The following is a 19,534-nucleotide window of genomic DNA, read 5'->3' as shown; positions in this document are numbered from 1 at the left end:
AATTTTCTCTCAATGTCAAACTCATTAAAGATTATGATAAACCTCCACAAATAAGCCACTGAGATGTAACAGTGAAACTAAAATAAGCTATATTTTAAGTACAGTAGGCTCCTATAGTGTACTGCCGGCCCCTGGAGGATGGGTTCCCCCTTTGAGTCTGCTCCCTCCCAAGGTTTCTTCCTTATAGGGAAGAAACCTATAAGGCCTCTGGCTTGCTCCCTGTGGGCTTTGAGACAATGCAATGTTGTGGAAATGCGCTATACAAATAAAACTGAATTAAATTGAATTGTGTTATAGTATATTTGATTTAACAGTTCAGTAATTTCATTTTAACAGCAGTGTAATTTGAAAAGTGTTTGAAACAGCTGTATTATATTTTGAAAATCAAAAAAGATTCTGTAAACAGCAATGCTGTAACATTTTATTACCTTATATTCAAGTAATAAATATACAAATGTGAATTAGATGGTAATCTGCCTGAGACCTAAAGAAAAATGAAAAAAAGGTTATAATGATCATCTGCATATAGTGATCAATTTCACCCAGACAGACATGATCACTTTACGCGGATTCCACTGTATTTTAAATTACATATAATAATGAGCCTGAAGTTTAATTTAATTTGAATCATGAAGTCTATCACATAAATTAATAGAACTTCTATCTTGAGATTTGCCTCACACTATGCAGAAGGAACTATAAACATTTCATATGTATCACCTTACATTACAACCTCACCTTACAACCATACTTTTGAAGGTAAAATAAACCATGTTCGAGTTACATTAACAACAAAAAAAAAACAATTTGATAAATGCATACAATTTGTACATCATGCATTTTAAAAACAGTTTGAAACATGGTCGAAAAATAAAACACATGTACATGTTACGTCTGAAAACATTTCAACATCGAGTTTAGGATAGGCATAATAGTAGCTGTAGATGTCAGTACCCAAAAGGCAGAGTTTCCCCACTAGTCAACAATTTGCCTTTGTTTTAAATGAACCTTACCTTTTTATCGAGAGGTCTATTAAACAGGTGAAACGTTTTCACATTGTCAGGTTCGCGAAGGAGCGACAGGCAGGCGGGAAGGAAGGATGCAGGGAAGGACAAGGCAGGGAGGCAAAACGTGAGGAAAACTGGGGATTTATTAAAGGAAGGAAGACTACGGGTAGAACAGGACATCACTGACAATACCTAACATCAATGACGGACGAAAGGCAAGGCAAGATGTGGACTCAAATAGACAAGACTTGGCGAAAATAATAGGACACAGCTGGGCAAGATCGGGGAAGCACAAGTGGATAATCAGGGGGCGTGGCACACACAAGGATCGGACGAGCCGGGTCATTATAGGTAATTATCTCGATGACTTTCATTTAACATGCTTAACCTTCGGCCTGTGTTAGCTTTCTGTTCCTATCTCTTATGTTAGATGGGTCGGCGCCGACCCATGTCTTAAATCAGCCATAAAATATCCTCAAAACAATTTATCATCAAATTTATTTCTTACCTCTTGGTTATCATGTTATGCTTCCTTATCCATGAAAAGATTGGTTTTAATATTTTTGTTACGATACCCCATTGTCAAAAACCATGCTATTTTTGGTTTTATTAGTATGGGTAGGCTACTTTAAGAGTATTGCATATCATAGATTTTCCTCAATAATAGCATATATACTGTAATGCATGGTTTACAAAAACACATATGATTAATGTATTTCATCACATAATATATATAGGCCTTCATTTTCTTTTTGAAATATGATTAGGACTAAATATATGAATATACTGATGACAACACACAAGGCCAATTCAATTCTCAGACAGCGCTGGGGCAGACAGCGAGGGAACATCAGACATTGACTAACATCAATGACGGACAAAAACCAGGGCAAGACATGGACTGAAATAGACAAGACAATGCGAAATAACAAGGAAGAGCTGGGTACGATTGGGGAAGCACACGTGGATAATCAAGGGGGCGTGGCACACACGAGGATCGTACGAGCCGGGCATGACAGCTATAATGTGTTATACCTTTTTAGAAATATTTATAGCCGTGTTTATAATACTTCATGAATACATTACAATGCATTATGAATGTATCTATAATGCATTTATATGTCTGATTTAAGTAAAGTGTTACTAAGTAGAGAAACCAGTTTATCGTAAACTTGGTTCCATTCGTAAAGGATTGTCCCAGAAAACATGAGAATGTACAGCAGCATAATTATACATCAACCTGACTAACAATTAAAGTTTTTTTCAGTTGCTAACATAGTACAATCAAATGTAAAGCCCAACTTTAAAAGCTGACACTCAAAGACAGACACTTCAAAATGTACGCTCATGTTAGCAAAATTCTAAACACATAGTCTACCTGTCACGTTTCGGTGGTGATCGGGTGCTCGCACAGGCAGGCAAGCAGGCAGAAAACAGGCAAGCAGGCGGAATTCGGGGGAAACTGGGGATTTATTAGGGGATCAGGTACGGGAAACATCCAATCATGGATTGACAATGATGGAGGCTGGACAGAGGGTACAGAGTTGTCTTACTGTTGCCTCTGTTGTTCAGACATATCTCTTTGACAACAGGTATGTAATCCACATAGCACACACTCTGTATATGTAATCCAAAAAATTATATGAAATATACTGTGAATATTACTTTTATGGTACAAGCATTTTACACTCAACTGTACTAGAATCTGACTAATATCTACATTACACTTTTATCAAAGGATTTAAAGATGAGTTCATTGTGGTGGAAGAAATCGAACTGAGGAACAAGAAGTAGCAATTATAAGTTCAGTTTTTAGCAAATAATGAAATTAGGCTAAGAGAAATTCAAAGCAACATCATAAATGATCGTACAATTTTTAGCCACATCAGGTAAGACAGCCTGAGCAGCCCAGCCCACGTACTTCAACGACACCAAGTAAACATGAAGCAGTTTTACAAGGGACCCTTTCAGAGAAATGCAGAAAGAATCAAAGATCTGAGGCATGAGCATGTGACCGCAAGTACAAGACTGATGACATACAGCATTTTCATAATGCTAAACTAAGCAATATTGATCATTATGCATTGTAAGAAAGTGCTGGAAATGGATGCGGATGCAATCTCCCATGAGTTTATTTCCATGGATGAGGCTGGCTTCACCCTCACCAAAACCAGGAGAAGCAGAAGAAACATCATTGGTCACAGAACTGTTGTGGATGTTTCTGGCCTGCGTGGGGGGATCATTACAATGGGTGCTGCAGGTCAGGTCAAGTCAGGTCAGGTTTGGGAGCATGCGCCTTGCCGCACCCACCACACGACCCCAAAAGACAAACATGTTTTATATTAAACATGGCGGTGTGTAGTTGGTTTCATCAAAAGCAGAGCTCCATTTTGCAGGATAGGTGAGTTGTTTTGCTGTTTGGGTGTGTGATTTTGTGAGTTGTGTTTAGTGATTTGAAGTATTGAGTCCTGTTGTCAAAATTGTGCTTATGTAATTGAATAGAAACTGTAATGTGAACACAAAAACAATTAAAATCAGATTTCTTTTTAGATTTTGTGCATATTATGTAATAGTTGCTGTCCTGTAACAGTAATCTCACCAATCTTACCTTGTGGTCAGTGGTGTTCCATCCACCCATTTCCAGGTTCCTTCATGGTCACTGTCTGTCAGACCGATCCAGGCTCTCTGGTATTTACTGAATATCAGCTAAAATGTAGTAAAATGATTATGAATAATGTGAATGATCACCATTAAGAATTCCCTTTACTTTCCATCTTCTCTTTCTGTCCATTGATATCATTGCGGGAGAAGCTGTATGAAATTCTCCTACGAATATAATAATCTGACATGTTTTTACTTTCTGACCTGTTCCTTTAAACTGTTTATAATGAATAGATCTGCTCCCTTGTGTCTACAGTTGTCCTGGCTGTTGATCCAAGTCTTCTGTTGATCAGACACGTAATAACATTTAAAATTAAAACTAATCCAGCCAGAGGGACATCTGGGTCCTGCAAGGAAAAATAGATTAATCTCAAGGATACTGTGATCCAGAGTCATCATTTTACAATACAAATACTGTACAGCACATTCAAAACTGGTGGCAGGTACAGCTGTCCCCAATGTCACTTTGCAGCATGAGATCAAAAGCAGTGCATGTGAGTGAAGAGCCAGATACAGGGAAAGACAAATCAAAATGGCTCATATGCTTGTGGCTCGGATGCTTGTAAACACTGGAGCCAAAGAGATGCCGCACTGGAGACAGCTGGCTGCTGAATGTTTTGTTACACCTCAGGTTAGATTTTTCTTATCAGTTATTGGGGTCATCAACTTTTAATTTACTCAAACAACACTCAGCCAAAGGGTGTGAACCTCCATTCTGAGCATCTTACTCTGGGAATTCAAATAATTCACTCACTTTGCGCTACACTGGCTAGCTGGTCTCTCTCTGTTTTCACAATGCTATAATTTGTCTGTAGCTGGTTGTGGTTCATCTTCAGTGAGCTGTAATTTGTCTGTAGCTGGTTGTGGTTCATCTTCAGTGAGCTGTAATTTGTCTGTAGCTGGTCTCTCTTTGCTGCTAACATGTTGGACTTCTCTTCAAGATCATTAAAAGCTCCTTTATCTGAAGCAGATAACCAGACATGAGTCACTAAATCACTGGAATTCATGTTGTGTATTTAAAACAGACCATAACAGGAAATAGGGCTGCAGGATAAACCATAGCATTGATCTGAAATATTTGCACTTAATATTTTGCTATCTACAAAACAAAAAAGATTAAATTTACCTGAAATAAACTGCAGCCAAAGACAACTTGTTATTATCTCCAGTAGACACAATCAATCTATCTATTTTATTTTTATATTATACGGAATGATACGGGGGGTGGCATGGTGGTGCAGTGGTCAGCACTGTTGCCTCACACCTCTGGGGCTCGGGTTCGAGTCTCTGCCTTGGTCACATGTGTGTGGAGTTTGCATGTTCTCCCCATGTCGTCGTGGGGTTTCCTCTGGGTATTCTGGTTTCCCCCCACAGTCCAAAAACATGCTGAGGCTAATTGGAGTTGCTAAATTGCCCATAGGTATGCATGTGTGAGTGAATGGTGTGTGAGTGTGCCCTGCGATGAGCTGGCCCACCATCCTGGATTGTTCCCTGCCTTGTGCCCATTGCTTCCGGGATAGGCTCCAGACCCCCCGCAACCCCGTAGGATAAGCGGTTTGGAAAATGGATGGATGGATGGAATCAAACATAATTCCACTTGTAATTTATTTGACATACTTTGAACAATATTAATATTTACATGTAAGTTTTTACATACGATTTCAGAGTGTCACGATCTGCCGAGCCGGGACCGGGAAAGCAGGGAGAGGAGTGAAGCGATCGGGAAACATGGGGTTTAATGGAGAACGGCGAACACGCAATGTTAATGACCAGACTGAGGAAACAAACTTAAACGCAGACTAAATACATTGATCTAATGACAGCAACAGGAAACAGCTGGTGAACATGGGGAATTCACACAGGGTAAGATGAGGGGGCGTGGCACACGGGAGGATTGGACGAGTGGGGCATGACACAGAGAACATATACGAATTAGTGCGACGCGATTACAAAGCTTTAGATGATGGGTGTAAAAATTTGTCCAGACACTGGCTTTTCAGTACTATATGGACACTTGCGTACGGCCACAACCTGATAAGCAGATCAGTAGAATTCATACAATATTAATTAGAGGCATACTGTAATATGTAAAAGTTAGTAATGTACATAAATTTGGCATGTCCATATGTTTAATAAATGTGTCACTATAATTTGCAAAGCACTGCCACACAACCAACATCTTTTTCCCTTGTTTATCCGCAATATCTCCTCTTTCAAAAGATGCTTTGGCTGCTGAGCTGTCACTTTCTTCACCGCAAGTTCAATATGTTTTACTTCCATGATTTACCAAAACAATAGCATGTGGCGCACTGCGCTAACCAAATTTAATAAACATAAAGATACACCAAATTTATTGATTATCAATTACTGTGCATGAGCACATATCATGATTATATCACGATGTGATATCCTGCAGCCCTAGTAGAAAATTACATTTTTCCACAATACATTCAGAGCAGAATGAGCACATGTACAGGTATGTCCTAAATCAGAAAACCAAGCCCAGTATTAAGTGCCAACAGAACTAGAGCAAACACAAAGTTATGAGGGCCTCCTACAAGAGATAAAAGTCATATACACAAGGACACATGACGTAACTCACATTATTGAGTGTAACTAATTTCAGACAATAATAGGCTCTCTGAGACATGGAACCATGATATCCACACTAAACATAACTTATATCAGACAGCTAGTGGATACTATTACTAAAGTGCAACTAAGATACTCACAGTAAACAAAAAGCACTGTGATGAGCATCAAGAGGAGCAAACACAGCATCCCAAGACACACTGCGGGCAGTCTGTACCATCGTGCCCCTGCAGGCTCAGATCCTGGGTGGGATACAAACAGCTCTATCACTGGGGATCATGGGAGAACAGGGAGATCAGCAGACACAGCAGACATAGTAATTTACCGCACAGAATCCTTCATTATTCAAATGTACTGAACAGTGTGGACTCAAAATCAGGCAACACTAGAGTTACTCCTACTCTTATCTTCACCATTCCCAGCACCAGATGATATCGCTTTCATAGTTCACTGACCACACATACAGTAATTTGTCACCCGCCCCCCCCCCCCCCCCCCCCGGGTAGTTTCTGGGTAGTTTCTGTTAAAATAGATTTGGGAAGTAGAAAACAGAATATAAATGAGGAAGTGTTACAAGTTTAATAGGGGTGAAGAAATGTATGCAGTGTAACACAGCTTCTGAAAAATAACTAATGTGATCGGATCTGAATACTACCATTATACATTAATAATACTCACAACATTATAATAGTATGTTTGAATGATAGGCTGTAGGCCCTGCCATAATCCAGAGCAGAATATGTGTCAGGAAGATAGATAGACGGATGCATGCATTCAGTAATATTCAGCAAGTAAAGGATGGCAATTTCAGAACAATTTGTAAAATATTTTAAATATCCTCCAAAAAAAAAAACCATTTCTTTCAATATTCCTCCATCTTACCCCTGAAAATGCAGCTGACGGTAATGTACAGAGTTTCTCTGTGTCTGTGTACATACCTGAATGTTGAGACCTCCTTGATGTCTGTTCCATGGGACTGGAGGTGCCTTTCGGGGCTTCATTAGCCTTAATGATGTCTGCATTGGCATACACATCCTCATCCATTTTATTAGCATAGATATTCTCATCCACATTTGTACTGATGCAAGTATCATCAGACATCTTCATTTTTAACCTCCTGTATTGATCACCAGTATCCCTCTTTGCTGGACTGTGTTTTCTATGTGCAGTAACCAGCTCCATGTCTACTGCTGTCCGCTGCTGTGTACTCTGTTGTGATCTAATTCCCTGTAAACTATACAGTACCTATTTTACTGCTCTGTGGTCCACGCGATATTTAAAGCACGGGTGAAAGGAGTTCTGAATTTGACAAGCCAGAGAGGAGACCAGTGGGGTGGAGTTAAATTTTTAGATAGCAGAAGAAGAGGACAGATAACCATAACTAGATTTATTTTTGCTTAAAAGCAGCGGGATTTAGCATGTACATATACTCCTCTTTTATTATAATGTACTACCTCTCCAGTGTCTGGTTTAATTTTTGTTTACCAATTTTTGTCTCTTTATTACTTGTTGGTGCTATTGTCATCATACTTGCCTTTCTGTTGCTATGTGAACAAAAATGCTTCATGTCAACATATTACATGCACATTTTTATATTGTGATATTACGGCTGTAGTGTAACAATGTTGAGAGTATCACTATACACATGCACCAATCCCTATGTGTCAGCTGGCTCACATTGAACATCTTGAACTAACTTTCAAGACGACAGTGGACAACAGGAATGCTGAAGTATACAGGTTAAGACAGTTTTGTCCTGAAAAAATGAATATATTCACCAAAAAATAGCAGACACTTATTCTTCTTATCGACTATCATTGCTTGCAGTAGTACTTTGCATAGTGTCAATTTGGAGTGACACAACTGAGGTATGTATTTCGTAGGCAATTGTACAGTCCTACACTACATAAACTTTGCTATTACAGTTTTTTTCAATTGCTAAGGCATGTTCTGCCATACTGAAGTCACTTTCTTAAAACAGTTGCCATAACATTAGTCTGTGGGAGCTAAACTGTGAATCCTTTCCCATTTCTTTAGTACAAAATGCATTCAATGACTAAATGCCTCAAAATTCATGCATATTTTCCTCACTCAAAATCTACCACTATCAAAACTCAATGTTTTTAGAGGACATTTTGTACATCCTTGCATACTGTTGTCAAAATGATTAAACATACATTTAAAACTAAATTAGTGCAATTTACAGTATTGATATCAAGCCTCTTGTGAAATAGATTGTAAAAATTACCAGAGGATGAGAGAGTGCGAGTGAGCACAAATGTTTTGGTATTTGTTGTGGTTTGGGATCATGTGGCATTCCAGCACTCTCATGCAGTCACAGACTGGTTTGTAGCAGGCCCAAGTATGTCTTCATTGTTTCTTCCACCATTCTTCCCCTTCCTAAACCCCATTGAGGATTTTTTTTTCCTGCATGGAGGTGGAAGGTTTATACCCATCGCCCACATGATCTCATGTCACTACTGGATGCTATGAATGCTGGATGCCAATATATTTCACCAGAGCAATGTCAAGGATGGATCAGGCATGCCAAGAGATATTTCCCACGATGTATCGCTAGAGAGAACATCATATGTGATGTCGATGAGAACTTGTGGTCGAATCCAGAGGAGCGGATAGATTACAAATTGACTGCTATAGTATTGTTACAGTCATGGACGAAATGCAAATGTGTGTTTTTTGTTTCTGTCTATAGTATTTACAATAAGTTTTTTTATTCCAAAAGAGTATTCTGTATTTACCTTACAGTATGAAAAATAAATCCAGATTTAGTCTAAAGATGATCATTTAATGATGAACCACTTTATATTTTATATAATACTGTCTATTGTTAGTGCTTTGTAGGCCATTCTTTTGCCTGTAGACCAGGGCTGGATCAAACAACTTTGTCTACATCACAAGAAATGCTCTCCCTTGCTTGGTGACACGGAAAGAATCCTGTGTTGGACCCATTTGTACCTTGAGTTTAACTCACCTATGGTACTTACCCTCTCATCTGACACGTATTCTATGTTGTAGTCAGTCTTTGTTCTCTACACATGTTTAGAAGCATGTGTGAACAGTTTTGAGTCATTGTGTTTAAATGATGACTACTGTGTGTTGGCTGTGCTTAACTTCTTTGACCTGTGTTTTCTGTTTCGCATCAAAGTAAACCACAGTGAAAAAAAGTGTTTTGATGATTGAGAATGTGTGTAGATGTTTGCAAAACCCTCAGGTCTCAGGTCGGTAAATTGTGTCTGGGTGGGTATTGTTTAAAGTTTTGCCTAACGAGGAATTGATTCAGTAACTAAGTTTTGGCAATTGGAAGTTTTGTTCCAAGAATGGGGTATAGTGTTTCAGAAATTCAGAAAAACTGTAATATACAGAAGCGAATATCATTAATATCCTGGGAAATAACACCTTTAATGAAAGACATTTTTGAGAACTGTAGTACAGTTGCAGTAGAAACACCATAAATAGGGTAGATTTCATACCAAACGTAGTTACATGTAAATGTGTGAAAAGGCATCATTTTTAGTAGCCTTGCAAGCGTGAAAATTAGATCATGGGTGTTGCTTCCCCGAAGTGACCTAAGAATGACAATGTTTACAGAGAGAGATGTATTCTGGGTGTTGCACACAGTTGGAAGAGATAAAAGCATTTAAAAGGCTGATTAATTTTTCATCCAATTTATATATTCAGACTAGTTGGTGCGGCAGGGGTGATTTGAGGCTGCATAGCTATGGGTGGTGTGGGCACTCTCTGTGACCTTTTCCCCAATGAGGATGTGCTTCAAACTTATTGGGTTGTGAGAACTAGCAGTAGATGGAAACTACTCCACTGAGGGGCTTTCATCTTAGGGATAATTTTTGTTAATTATAAAAATAATACAGTTTTTCTGAATTGCTAAAACGCATTTCTTAAAATCTCCTCTCCTTTTTTCAAAAGATTCCAAAACACAGATAAGATGTTGCTATCCTTTGTGCAAAGATTAGGTGTTACTATCCTTTGTGCAAGAATGTACAATAGGTTCACTGTTAAGCTTGGGATGCATCATCAGTAGTGCTCCACTGGCTCATGGGGTGTTTCGGCCTTTAACACTATACACCCTCACCAGAAGCAGCCAGCTATAGGGTGATCAGCCCTAAGCTTGTGTCCCATGCCCAATTAGTCAAGAGAGTTGCCTTGATGATTGAACACTAAGCACAAACTCTAAAATTCAAGCTACACTCACAAAACTTTTGCAGAACGGAGGGACCACAGGGGGATGAGGAGCAGAGACAGGAGGGACACAGGAACGAGGAGGAAACACAGGGGTCCAAACGGGAATGAACGGGGAACAAAGAGGAGCCCGAAGGAGCCACAGGGGGCGATGGGCGGCAGCCGGAGGGGCCACAGGCGACCGGGAGGCCGGAGCAGGAGGGGACCACGGCGCAGGCGAGAAGGAGAGGGAAGCCACAGCAAGTGACGGTGCAGCCAAAGTCGGGGAAGGCAACCTCTGACGCCATGCCACAGTGAGGGGACCCGCAGGCGACCGAGGAGTTGAGGCAGGGGAACCTGGAGGTGGCCGACGAGGCGGAAGGCCCGTCTTGTTGCTTGGGCGGAGCAGGGACAGGCACCGGCAGAGGGGCTTCGGGGGGAGCAGGGACAGGCGGAGGCAGAGGAGCCTCGGGTAGAGCTGCAGGCAGCGCAGCAGACGGAGACGGAGCCATAGCAGGCGCCTCAGGGATGGGCTGAGCAGGGACTAGTGGAGCGAGGATCGGCGGAGCAGGAGCCTTGGGCGGTGCAGCAGGCAGAGGCGGCGCCTCAGGCGGAGGCGGCGCCTCAGGCAGTGCAGCAGGCGGAGCAGCAGCCGCAGCAGGGAGCTCGGGTGGAGCAGCAACCGCAGAAGGGAGCTCGGGCTGTGTAGGGAGCAGAGCAGTAGCTGGAGGCGGGGCCGTGGCAGGCGCCTCGGGCGGAGCAGGAACCATCGACTCCGAGCCAGCAGGGGGTGCTGCAGGAACCACCGACTTTGGGCCAGCAGGGGGCGCTGCAGTGGCCAGAACCTTGCTGGGTGGCGCGGCAGTCACCAGGACAGGCAGATCAGGAATGGGCAGGACAGGCAGATCAGGAACGGGCAGGACAGGCAGATCAGGAACGGGCAGGACAGGCAGATCAGGCGCATCGAGCAGAACAGGTGGCTGCGCTTTCCGCAGCTGTAGCAGCCTCCTCAGGCCGTCCGCTACCCTCTCCATCTCGCCTGGAGAAGTCGTCAGCGAAAAGAGGGAGAACTCGCAGGGTAGCTGTGTGGAAAACTGGACAGCTTCAGCAGACTTCTGTACGGCTGGGTCTTCGGTCACCCTCCAGTAGAGCTCCTGGAGGGTGAAATAGCATTTGGTGAAAGCCAGTTCTGCCCATGCTTCCGCCGGCATAAACACCGCTGGGTCCAGGATAGGACGGGGCTCTGGTAAGCACCCGGCGGGGGAGGAAAGTGAGAGGGTCACAGCCCGTAAGGGGATTGCCAGCGTCTCCTCGGGCCTCTTACCTCCTCTCTGCTTTTTCTTCCTCCGGGTCTGGGCTTTCGGTGGAGGCTGAGATCTGTCATGTCCGGTGGCAGACAGGCAGGCAGAACTTCAGGGGAAGGATGAGGCAGGTAGGCAGGAATGCGGCATACACATAAATACACAAGACAAGCCGAAATAACAGGAAACAGCTGGGCATGATCGGGGAAGCACACGTGGATGATCAGGGGGCGTGGCACACACGAGGATCAGACGCACAGATCATGACAACATGTAGGTAAACGTTTGCTGTGGATGCGGTCTTTTGCAAAACTGGAAACCAAAAGACTATGCCAAAAAAGTAGCTGTCTACCAAAAATGTTTGTATACAATTATACTAAACCAGTAAGTAATGTTTGCAGTATTTTTGTTCATATAGCAACAGAAAGGCAAATGAGAGGCATATTACAGTAAAATGTTGTGCAACTGCCAAGCCAGAGTTAAAGAAAAATATTCATTCTTCCTCATCACCATGTCTCATGGCTGGATCAGGAGATACAACTTTGTCTACATCAGAGGAAGAGAGGGAGATGTATTGTGGGTGCTGCTTATAGTTGGAAGAAATAAAAGTATTTTAAAAGCTGGTTAAATTTACATCCAGTAGATACAATCAGAACAGTTGATTCATCCGGGGTGATTTGAGGCTACACAGCTGTGGGTGGCCTGGACATTCACTGTGACCTTTTCCCCAATGACGAAGTGCTTAAAACTGAATGGGAAAATTCTCTTTTCGCTGACCCCATATTGGCTACCACTAAATTATCAAAATAAAAATTAAGTAAGTTTGCTAAGGTCAATTTAAACTGTAGTTTTTTTCAATTGCTAAGGCACATTCTGCAATATTTTCTCAAAACTCTTCAAATACTTTGAGAGGTCCGCCATAAAGGGTGAGACCACCTATGATGTCCTCCCTCACCATCCAGCTGCGGAAATACTTGGCCATCGACTTACTGAGGTTGAGTCTCAAGCTAGAAGCCCTACCAAACGCATGAACAAGGCTCAAGACGTGACTGAGAGACTGATCCAAGCAGACGAAGAGCATTTTGTGTACATACTAGGTCAGTTTAACTGTTTCCCCCTAACTTCCTGGGATAATAAGGCCATTGACCCCAGGGTGGGCGTGAATGGCACACGCCAGTGCCTCTATATAGAGTGCGTACAGGAGGGGGGAGAGGGAATATCTCTGCCTCACTCCACTCAGTTGGGGCACCAAGTCACTCAGGAAGCCATTGATAACAACATGGCTCCCAACTTTGTTATACGAAGTGTGCAACCATCCCAGGTAATTGGGCCCAAAGCCAAACAAGCCAACCAGCAGGAGAGGGAGGTTCCTGTCCTCCACCCAGGTGATGGCGTCGCAGATCAGATGGAGTTCCAGCGTTTCACCCTGGCACTGAATGTCTTCTACAATCAGCAGTAATTCCAGCCCAAGGCCCGGTGCAATTCATCTTGCGAAGCACTGCAGTTAGCTCAGCCAAGGTGACAGGGGCTTCTAAGCCATCCCGTATGTCACTGGGAAGACAAGTTGAGATGTTATCTAGGAAATGCCTCCCTACAACTGGGTGTCATGACTGTGCTGGAGCATGGAGCGAGGAAGCAGCAGTCAGGGCCAGGAAGTCAGGTGAACGAAGGATTTTAATTACAAAAGAAGGAACATGACACGGGGGCGGCATGGTGGTGCAGTGGTTACCACTGTTGCCTCACACCTCTGCGACCCGGGTTCGACTGTCTGCCTGAGTCACATGTGTGTGGAGTTTGCATGTTCTCCCCATGTCGTCGTGGGGTTTCCTCCGGGTACTCCAGTTTCCCCCCCACAGTCCAAAAACATGCTGAGGCTAACTGGAGTTGTTAAATTGCCCATAGGTGTGCATGTGAGAGTGAATGGTGTGCGAGTGTGCCCTGCGATGGACTAGCCCCCCAATCCTGGGTTGTTCCCTGCCTCATGCCCATTGCTTCCGGGATAGGCTCCGGACCCCCCGCGACCCAGTAGGATAAGCGATTTTGGAAAATTGCACATACGAGGATCGGACGAGCTGGGCGTGACAATGGCAAGCTGTAGTTTGGAGACCAGTAATCTAGAACATGCTGATGTGAGGCACCAAAATTATAAAGGTAACCAGACTTATGCGAATTAACTGAATGGAGTGAAAAGCTGAATGGTTAATTATTTTGTTTTTTGATTTATTTCTTTTTAGGGTTGTTGGAGGCAATGAGTGAGGATCTGCACTGCATGCAGGTCCCTATGAACTCTATTTTGAACTCTAAACCTGTGAAGTTCGATGGTTAACACGATGGTTAACATTTGCTGTTTTTTCCATTTGAATGTTTGAAATAGATATTGGTTAATTAAAGCATTAATTATACTACTTGTCACGATCGGTACGGCAGCAAGTGGCGATCGTGCGGGCAGGAAGTAGGCAAGGCAGGCTAATTGCGGGGAAAACGGGGATTTGATGGCAAACAGGGTTTCAGGAAACAACAAACGGCAACGAACATCAATGACAGACAAGGGAAACCGGGGAGACCAGGACTTAAATACACAGGACTAATCAAAGTAACTAGACAAAGCTGGAGACGATCAGGGAAATATACGTTTGTAATCAGGGGGCGTGGCACACACGAGGAGCGGACGAGCCGGGCATGACACTACTAATCTCTGTTCATTGAAACAATACAGTTTAAATTTCAGTGTGCTGTTAAATACAGTAGGTATTTAGGGGTTTTCTGTGAAATGACTCAGACAAATAGGATGTACCTACTGTAGCCCAAATGAGCACTACATACAGTAAAACCAAGCTGGGTTACCCATATAGACCTCATGTGGATCCCATCAAGGGCCCATCATTAGCCCATGTGGGGCCACCATGGAAACTGCAGATAAAATTGACTGGGCCCCACTTGGGTTTCCCAGGTGCGGCCCATATATCAGCCCAAGTGCATCCCATGTGGGCCACACATGGATGTGCTGGCTGGGACATGCGTTCAATGTCGGATGTCCCAGACATCCACCACCGAATTATATTGGGTGCCGCATCTGAATCAGCTGATTTAGGACATAAATGTCAGGGTCAGCTCCTGTTCCACGCGGTGTCCCTTCCCCGTTTGGCCAGCAGACGTTGCTGGTCACCCTGTCCCTTGTGTTGTCAGTCTTTGTATCTTCATCTGCTCCCTATCAGCCACATGGCTCAAGACATTGAACATGCGGCTGCCTGTGATCCCTCTGTCTTGTGTTCGAATCCTGCTTCCTCTGTCTTTTGTAGATTTTGTTTCCTAGTGTTTCATTGTATGAGTTTTTCTAGTTCCTGTGTCTTCTGATTTGTATTTGGTTTTGGTTAAAATTCTTTGTGCATGTGCTTGTGTTGTACATGTCTGTCTGTTATTCCCCAGGTGTGGCATGGTGGTGCAGCACTGTGGCCTCACACCTCAGGGACCCAGGTTCGAGTCTCCGCCTGGGTCACATGTGTGTGGAGTTTGCATGTTCTCCCCATGTCGTCGTGGGGTTTCCTCCGGGTACTCCGGTTTTCCCCCACAGTCCAAAAACATGCTGAGGCTAATTGGAGTTGCTGAATTGCCCATAGGTGTGCATGTGTGAGTGCATGGTGTGTGAGTGTGCCCTACGATGGGCTGGCCCCCCATCCTGGGTTGTTTCCTGCCTCATGCCCATTGCTTCTGGGATAGGCTCCGGATCCCCCGTGACCCAGTAGGATAAGTGGTTTGGAAAATGGATGGATGTTATTCCCCAGTATTAGTTTCTGTTTCCCTGTTCAGCTCCCTGAGTTAGTTTCACCTGTTGCCTGTTCTTGTGCCTGCCCTTGTGTATTTCCCTGATTGCTCGTTGTTCTGCATCTTCCCCTATTGGTTAATTGTATGTTTCACTCCTGCTTGTCATTACCCTGTTCTGTTTTTGTATTTAAGTTCCTGCCTGAGTTTTAGTCCCTAGTGGTTCATGGCTGGTGTTTGTTGCCTACTGCCTACTTACCGGGGGGGTAGTCCATGAAGCAGGATTAAGGGAAAGTCTGACTTATTTCAACAAGTCTGGCTCATTTAAGTGGAAATTCTGTTCCATCAACGTGTCTTTAATGAATCCCAGCTGAGCTACCATGGTAACTTAGATGAGTGAACAAGTCTGCTCCGGAACATGTTAACTGTCTCTCTTAGTTTAGCGTTGTCTCAACGAACGTCCGACGTGTGGGAACAGATTCCCAAAAGATCTTTCCGTCGGACGAAATTCTGCGATGTTACAACTCATGTCATATAATCTGTTGAGACTAATTTCTCTGACGAGAATGCAAAGAATGAAAAGCATCTTTTCTGAAGTAATCCTCTGTGTGATACTTCCATAATATGGAGAAGAGAGCTGAGATTGCTACATAATCAATATAATTAACACTAGAAAATCACGTCTTAGCATTCCAATTAATTCCAAAATAATTACAGTAAAATCCCATTATATTGGACTCGCATATAACAGAATTTCGCTTAAAATGGACAAACAATTTGGTAGGACCGCTTTTGGCTGTAGTTTTGTTCGGCTATAACAGACATGCAGGCTTTGCCTACAAGGTGCATGGCATGGCGGTTTTGTGCCCTAAACTGCCCCCCTGCCACGGATTGCCTCCCCTTGACATCATCGCTCCATTTAAAGGCAAAGTCGCTTCTCCAGCACAACAGAAGGGAATGTTCGCTGTAAATTCATTTTCTTGCCCTAAACCAACTGAAAAAACTGAAAGTAGTTGTTTATTATGCCTTTTTACATTCGAACCTTAAGTTATCATTCACAAGCTCCTGTAATTCGTCACAAATGTGACGATAACTTTTTTTCATTAAAATGAAATGCTTTTCTTCTCGCCAATGCTCGTCTGTGCAAATACAGTCGCTTTCAGTCGCAAGAAGGGACTGATTTAGTTGAAAGTTATTTTTGACACTTTGATTCCATTCTGCTGAAAATATTATATTCTGTCGTCATATAATATAATACGGCATTTAACTTCATACTCAGCACCATCACGCCTGGAAATGATCTGACATCGATCCACAGACCAAAAGTAATCAAAAGTCACCAAAATTCCACCACTCACTCTAAACCCCGGGTGTACAATACATCTAACAAGTCATATTGCAAGTCGTCCAGCCATATTCCTTCAGTTTGATCAATTTAATTTGAAAACAGATAAAATATGGGATCCTAATAACATATAAACTGTTTTTTATATTTGTACAATGTGTTGTATAAGGTCAGTGGAACCAAAGGGGAAAACAAAGTCAAAGTGGTTTGTGGAAGAGGCCAATTCTATTTTCACTGAATTCCACTCCAGTGCTGTGGGAGCTCACACAGGCCAGAAAAAACCAGGGATGCAATTGCTAAAAGGTTTTTTTGGCCTGGTAGGACTGCTTACATCAACAAATGGGTAAATAAGCAAAGAAAGATCCTTTTATTACTCATTACAGTCTGTCTACTGCCATATTTTGACCATGTATGCTTCCGTATATTATACAACAACCTTTATTTTTAGCTATATAAGCTAATATATAAAAACTTTTTGTTTCATACAGGTTTCAGAATGTGTAGCCCTCCAAGCTGCACACTGAGTTATTAAACAGGAGGTGAAGTACACTCCTATGAAGATATCAGTCATTCACAAAACATTGCATGCATACAATTTAAAATATAATTGACTTGTTGTGTAGGCCAGAAACAAAACAGCTAAAAATTTGAAGTGATAAATGAGTGTCACATAACTTATTTTTAAGGTCACACACCCGTTTGAATTGGTGGGAATGGACCTAATAGGGCCATTGACAGTCACCCAAGGGGGTATAAGTACATATGCGTTATGGTGGACTACTTGACCAAATGGCCACAAGCCTACCCCTTAAGCTCAAAGCAGGCAGAAGTAGCAGCAGAGTGCATCCTCTGATTCTTCTGTCAGTTTGAGGCTCCAAAGAGAATCCTCACCGATCAGGGGAAAGAATTTAACTTGGTAATATGTTAATAATAGGAAATTACCAACTCATTACAACATTTGTGTTGTATTTGTTATTTTGAATCAAACAGATAAATTTACAGTCAGTTTTTGTCATTCAACTGACATTTCCATGTATATACAGTTTTTTTGTAGTGTGTCCAGGGACTAACGTACCTTTCCATATTTTCATTAGCCTCAGCATGTTTTTGGACTGTGGGGGGAAACCGGAGTACCCGGAGGAAACCCCACAACGACATGGGGAGAACATGCAAACTCCGCACACATGTAACCAGGAGGAGTATATGTAATACATTGTTAATAAATATAAACATTATTTTGCCATAGTGATGCCTATTATATGTTTTTAGAGAACTTGGAAAGCTTGTTGGGGAAAGACTGGACACCTGGATGAGTACTTGGATGCAGTGATGTTTGGGCTTCGAACCAAAACCCAGGTTACCACCAAGTACTCCCCGTTTTTTTAATGTTTGGGAGAGAAGCTTGGTATCCCTCAGAAGTGCCACAGGATTACTTGGTTAGTAAATTCTGTCTGTCCATCCGTCTGTCTATGTCTGTGTGTGTATGAGTGTTAACAGGAGGCCATCATGGATGAGGAAGCTGTATGTGAGGACATTAAGAGACTTGGTTCCATCAGAGAAATCATTCAAAGAAATGTGGGCCCTTATATGATTTTGGCACTGGAGGGCAAAAGTGCTGACATACAAGGAGAAAATGGCACTGTTCACACAAAGTAAACATTGACCATTTAAAATGAATGATTAAAGGCGATCATCGCATTCCTTCTCAGATCATAAAGAGGGACATTTCAGCCCAAATGCCAGCAGTCACAACACAGCATCAACATCTATACCCACATCAACTTCCAACACCCGCCCCCCCCCCCCCCCTGCACCATCATCAGAGACCTGCCAGGCACAACCAGCTGATGAAGCACCACCGCCACCCCAGGGGGCACCAGCACAAACCTTGCCATTACCCAAGCTGCCCAGGCCATCACCAGCAAAGTATAATGCATATAACGCAACCTCAGAAAAGGGTGATTATTTAACATTGATATGTAATATTGGGCGGCACACTGGCGCAGTGGTTAGTGCTGCTGTCTCACAGCAAGTACAGTAGGTCCTGGGTTTGATCCCCTGGTTGGGTGTAGGTCCTTTCTGTGTGGCGTTTGCATGCTGTTTGTGTGGGTTTCTACCGGGTGCTCCAGTTTCCTCTCACAGTCCCGTAATTGTTTGAGTGTGTGCGCCTTGTGGTGTATTGCTGCCCAGGGTTGGTTCCCATCTGTGCCCCTTGTTCTTGGGATCTTGGGCTCCGGTCCCCCCTACAAACCCAGTTCGCATTAAGCGATCACGGTGATGGATGGATATTTAATATTGATGACTATTTAATAGTAGTTAGCACTGTTGCCTCACACCTCTGGGACCCGGGTTCGAGTCTGGGTCACATGTGTGTGGAGTTTGCATGTTCTCCCCAAGTCATCTTGGGGTTTTCTCCGGGTACTCCGGTTTCCCATAGTCCAAAGACATGCTGAGGCAAATTGGAGTTGCTGAATTGCCCATAGGTGTGCATGTGTGCATGTGTTAAGAATAGATTTTTAGAATATCAACAAGTTAAATCTATAGTAAAAAGGAAATTAAGGTCTAATCAAATCAAATTACAAATACCACCCTGTCACGCCCGGCTCGTCCGATCCTCGTGTGTGCTACGCCCCCTGCTTATCCACGTCTTGTTATTTCGCCATGTCTTTGTT

General features: G+C 42.9%; 1 protein-coding gene across 2 annotated transcripts; it reads right to left on the bottom strand.

The window, feature by feature from the left end:
- Positions 1 to 394: 394 nt before the first annotated feature.
- On the bottom strand, positions 395 to 7,575 carry LOC125721178 (CD209 antigen-like). 2 transcript variants are annotated; one of them, XM_048997231.1, is made up of 6 exons: positions 7,199 to 7,575; positions 6,401 to 6,502; positions 4,423 to 4,629; positions 3,873 to 4,015; positions 3,616 to 3,713; positions 395 to 3,303 (listed from the first exon to the last, which is right to left on the bottom strand). In XM_048997231.1, the coding sequence occupies exons 1-6, from the start codon at positions 7,440 to 7,442 to the stop codon at positions 3,279 to 3,281; spliced, it is 819 nt and encodes a 272-aa protein (XP_048853188.1). In that variant the 5' UTR covers positions 7,443 to 7,575; the 3' UTR covers positions 395 to 3,278. The 2 variants fall into 2 exon arrangements, with proteins under 2 accessions (XP_048853188.1, XP_048853187.1); XM_048997230.1 differs by having other exon boundaries at positions 395 to 3,233.
- Between the last annotated feature and the right edge of the window lie 11,959 nt (positions 7,576 to 19,534).

The sequence above is a fragment of the Brienomyrus brachyistius genome, unplaced genomic scaffold, assembly GCF_023856365.1.
Source record: "Brienomyrus brachyistius isolate T26 unplaced genomic scaffold, BBRACH_0.4 scaffold32, whole genome shotgun sequence".
NCBI classification, from domain to species: Eukaryota; Metazoa; Chordata; class Actinopteri; order Osteoglossiformes; family Mormyridae; genus Brienomyrus; species Brienomyrus brachyistius.
Note: the sequence above shows the minus strand (reverse complement) of the source record. Positions and strands in the feature narration are given on the sequence as shown.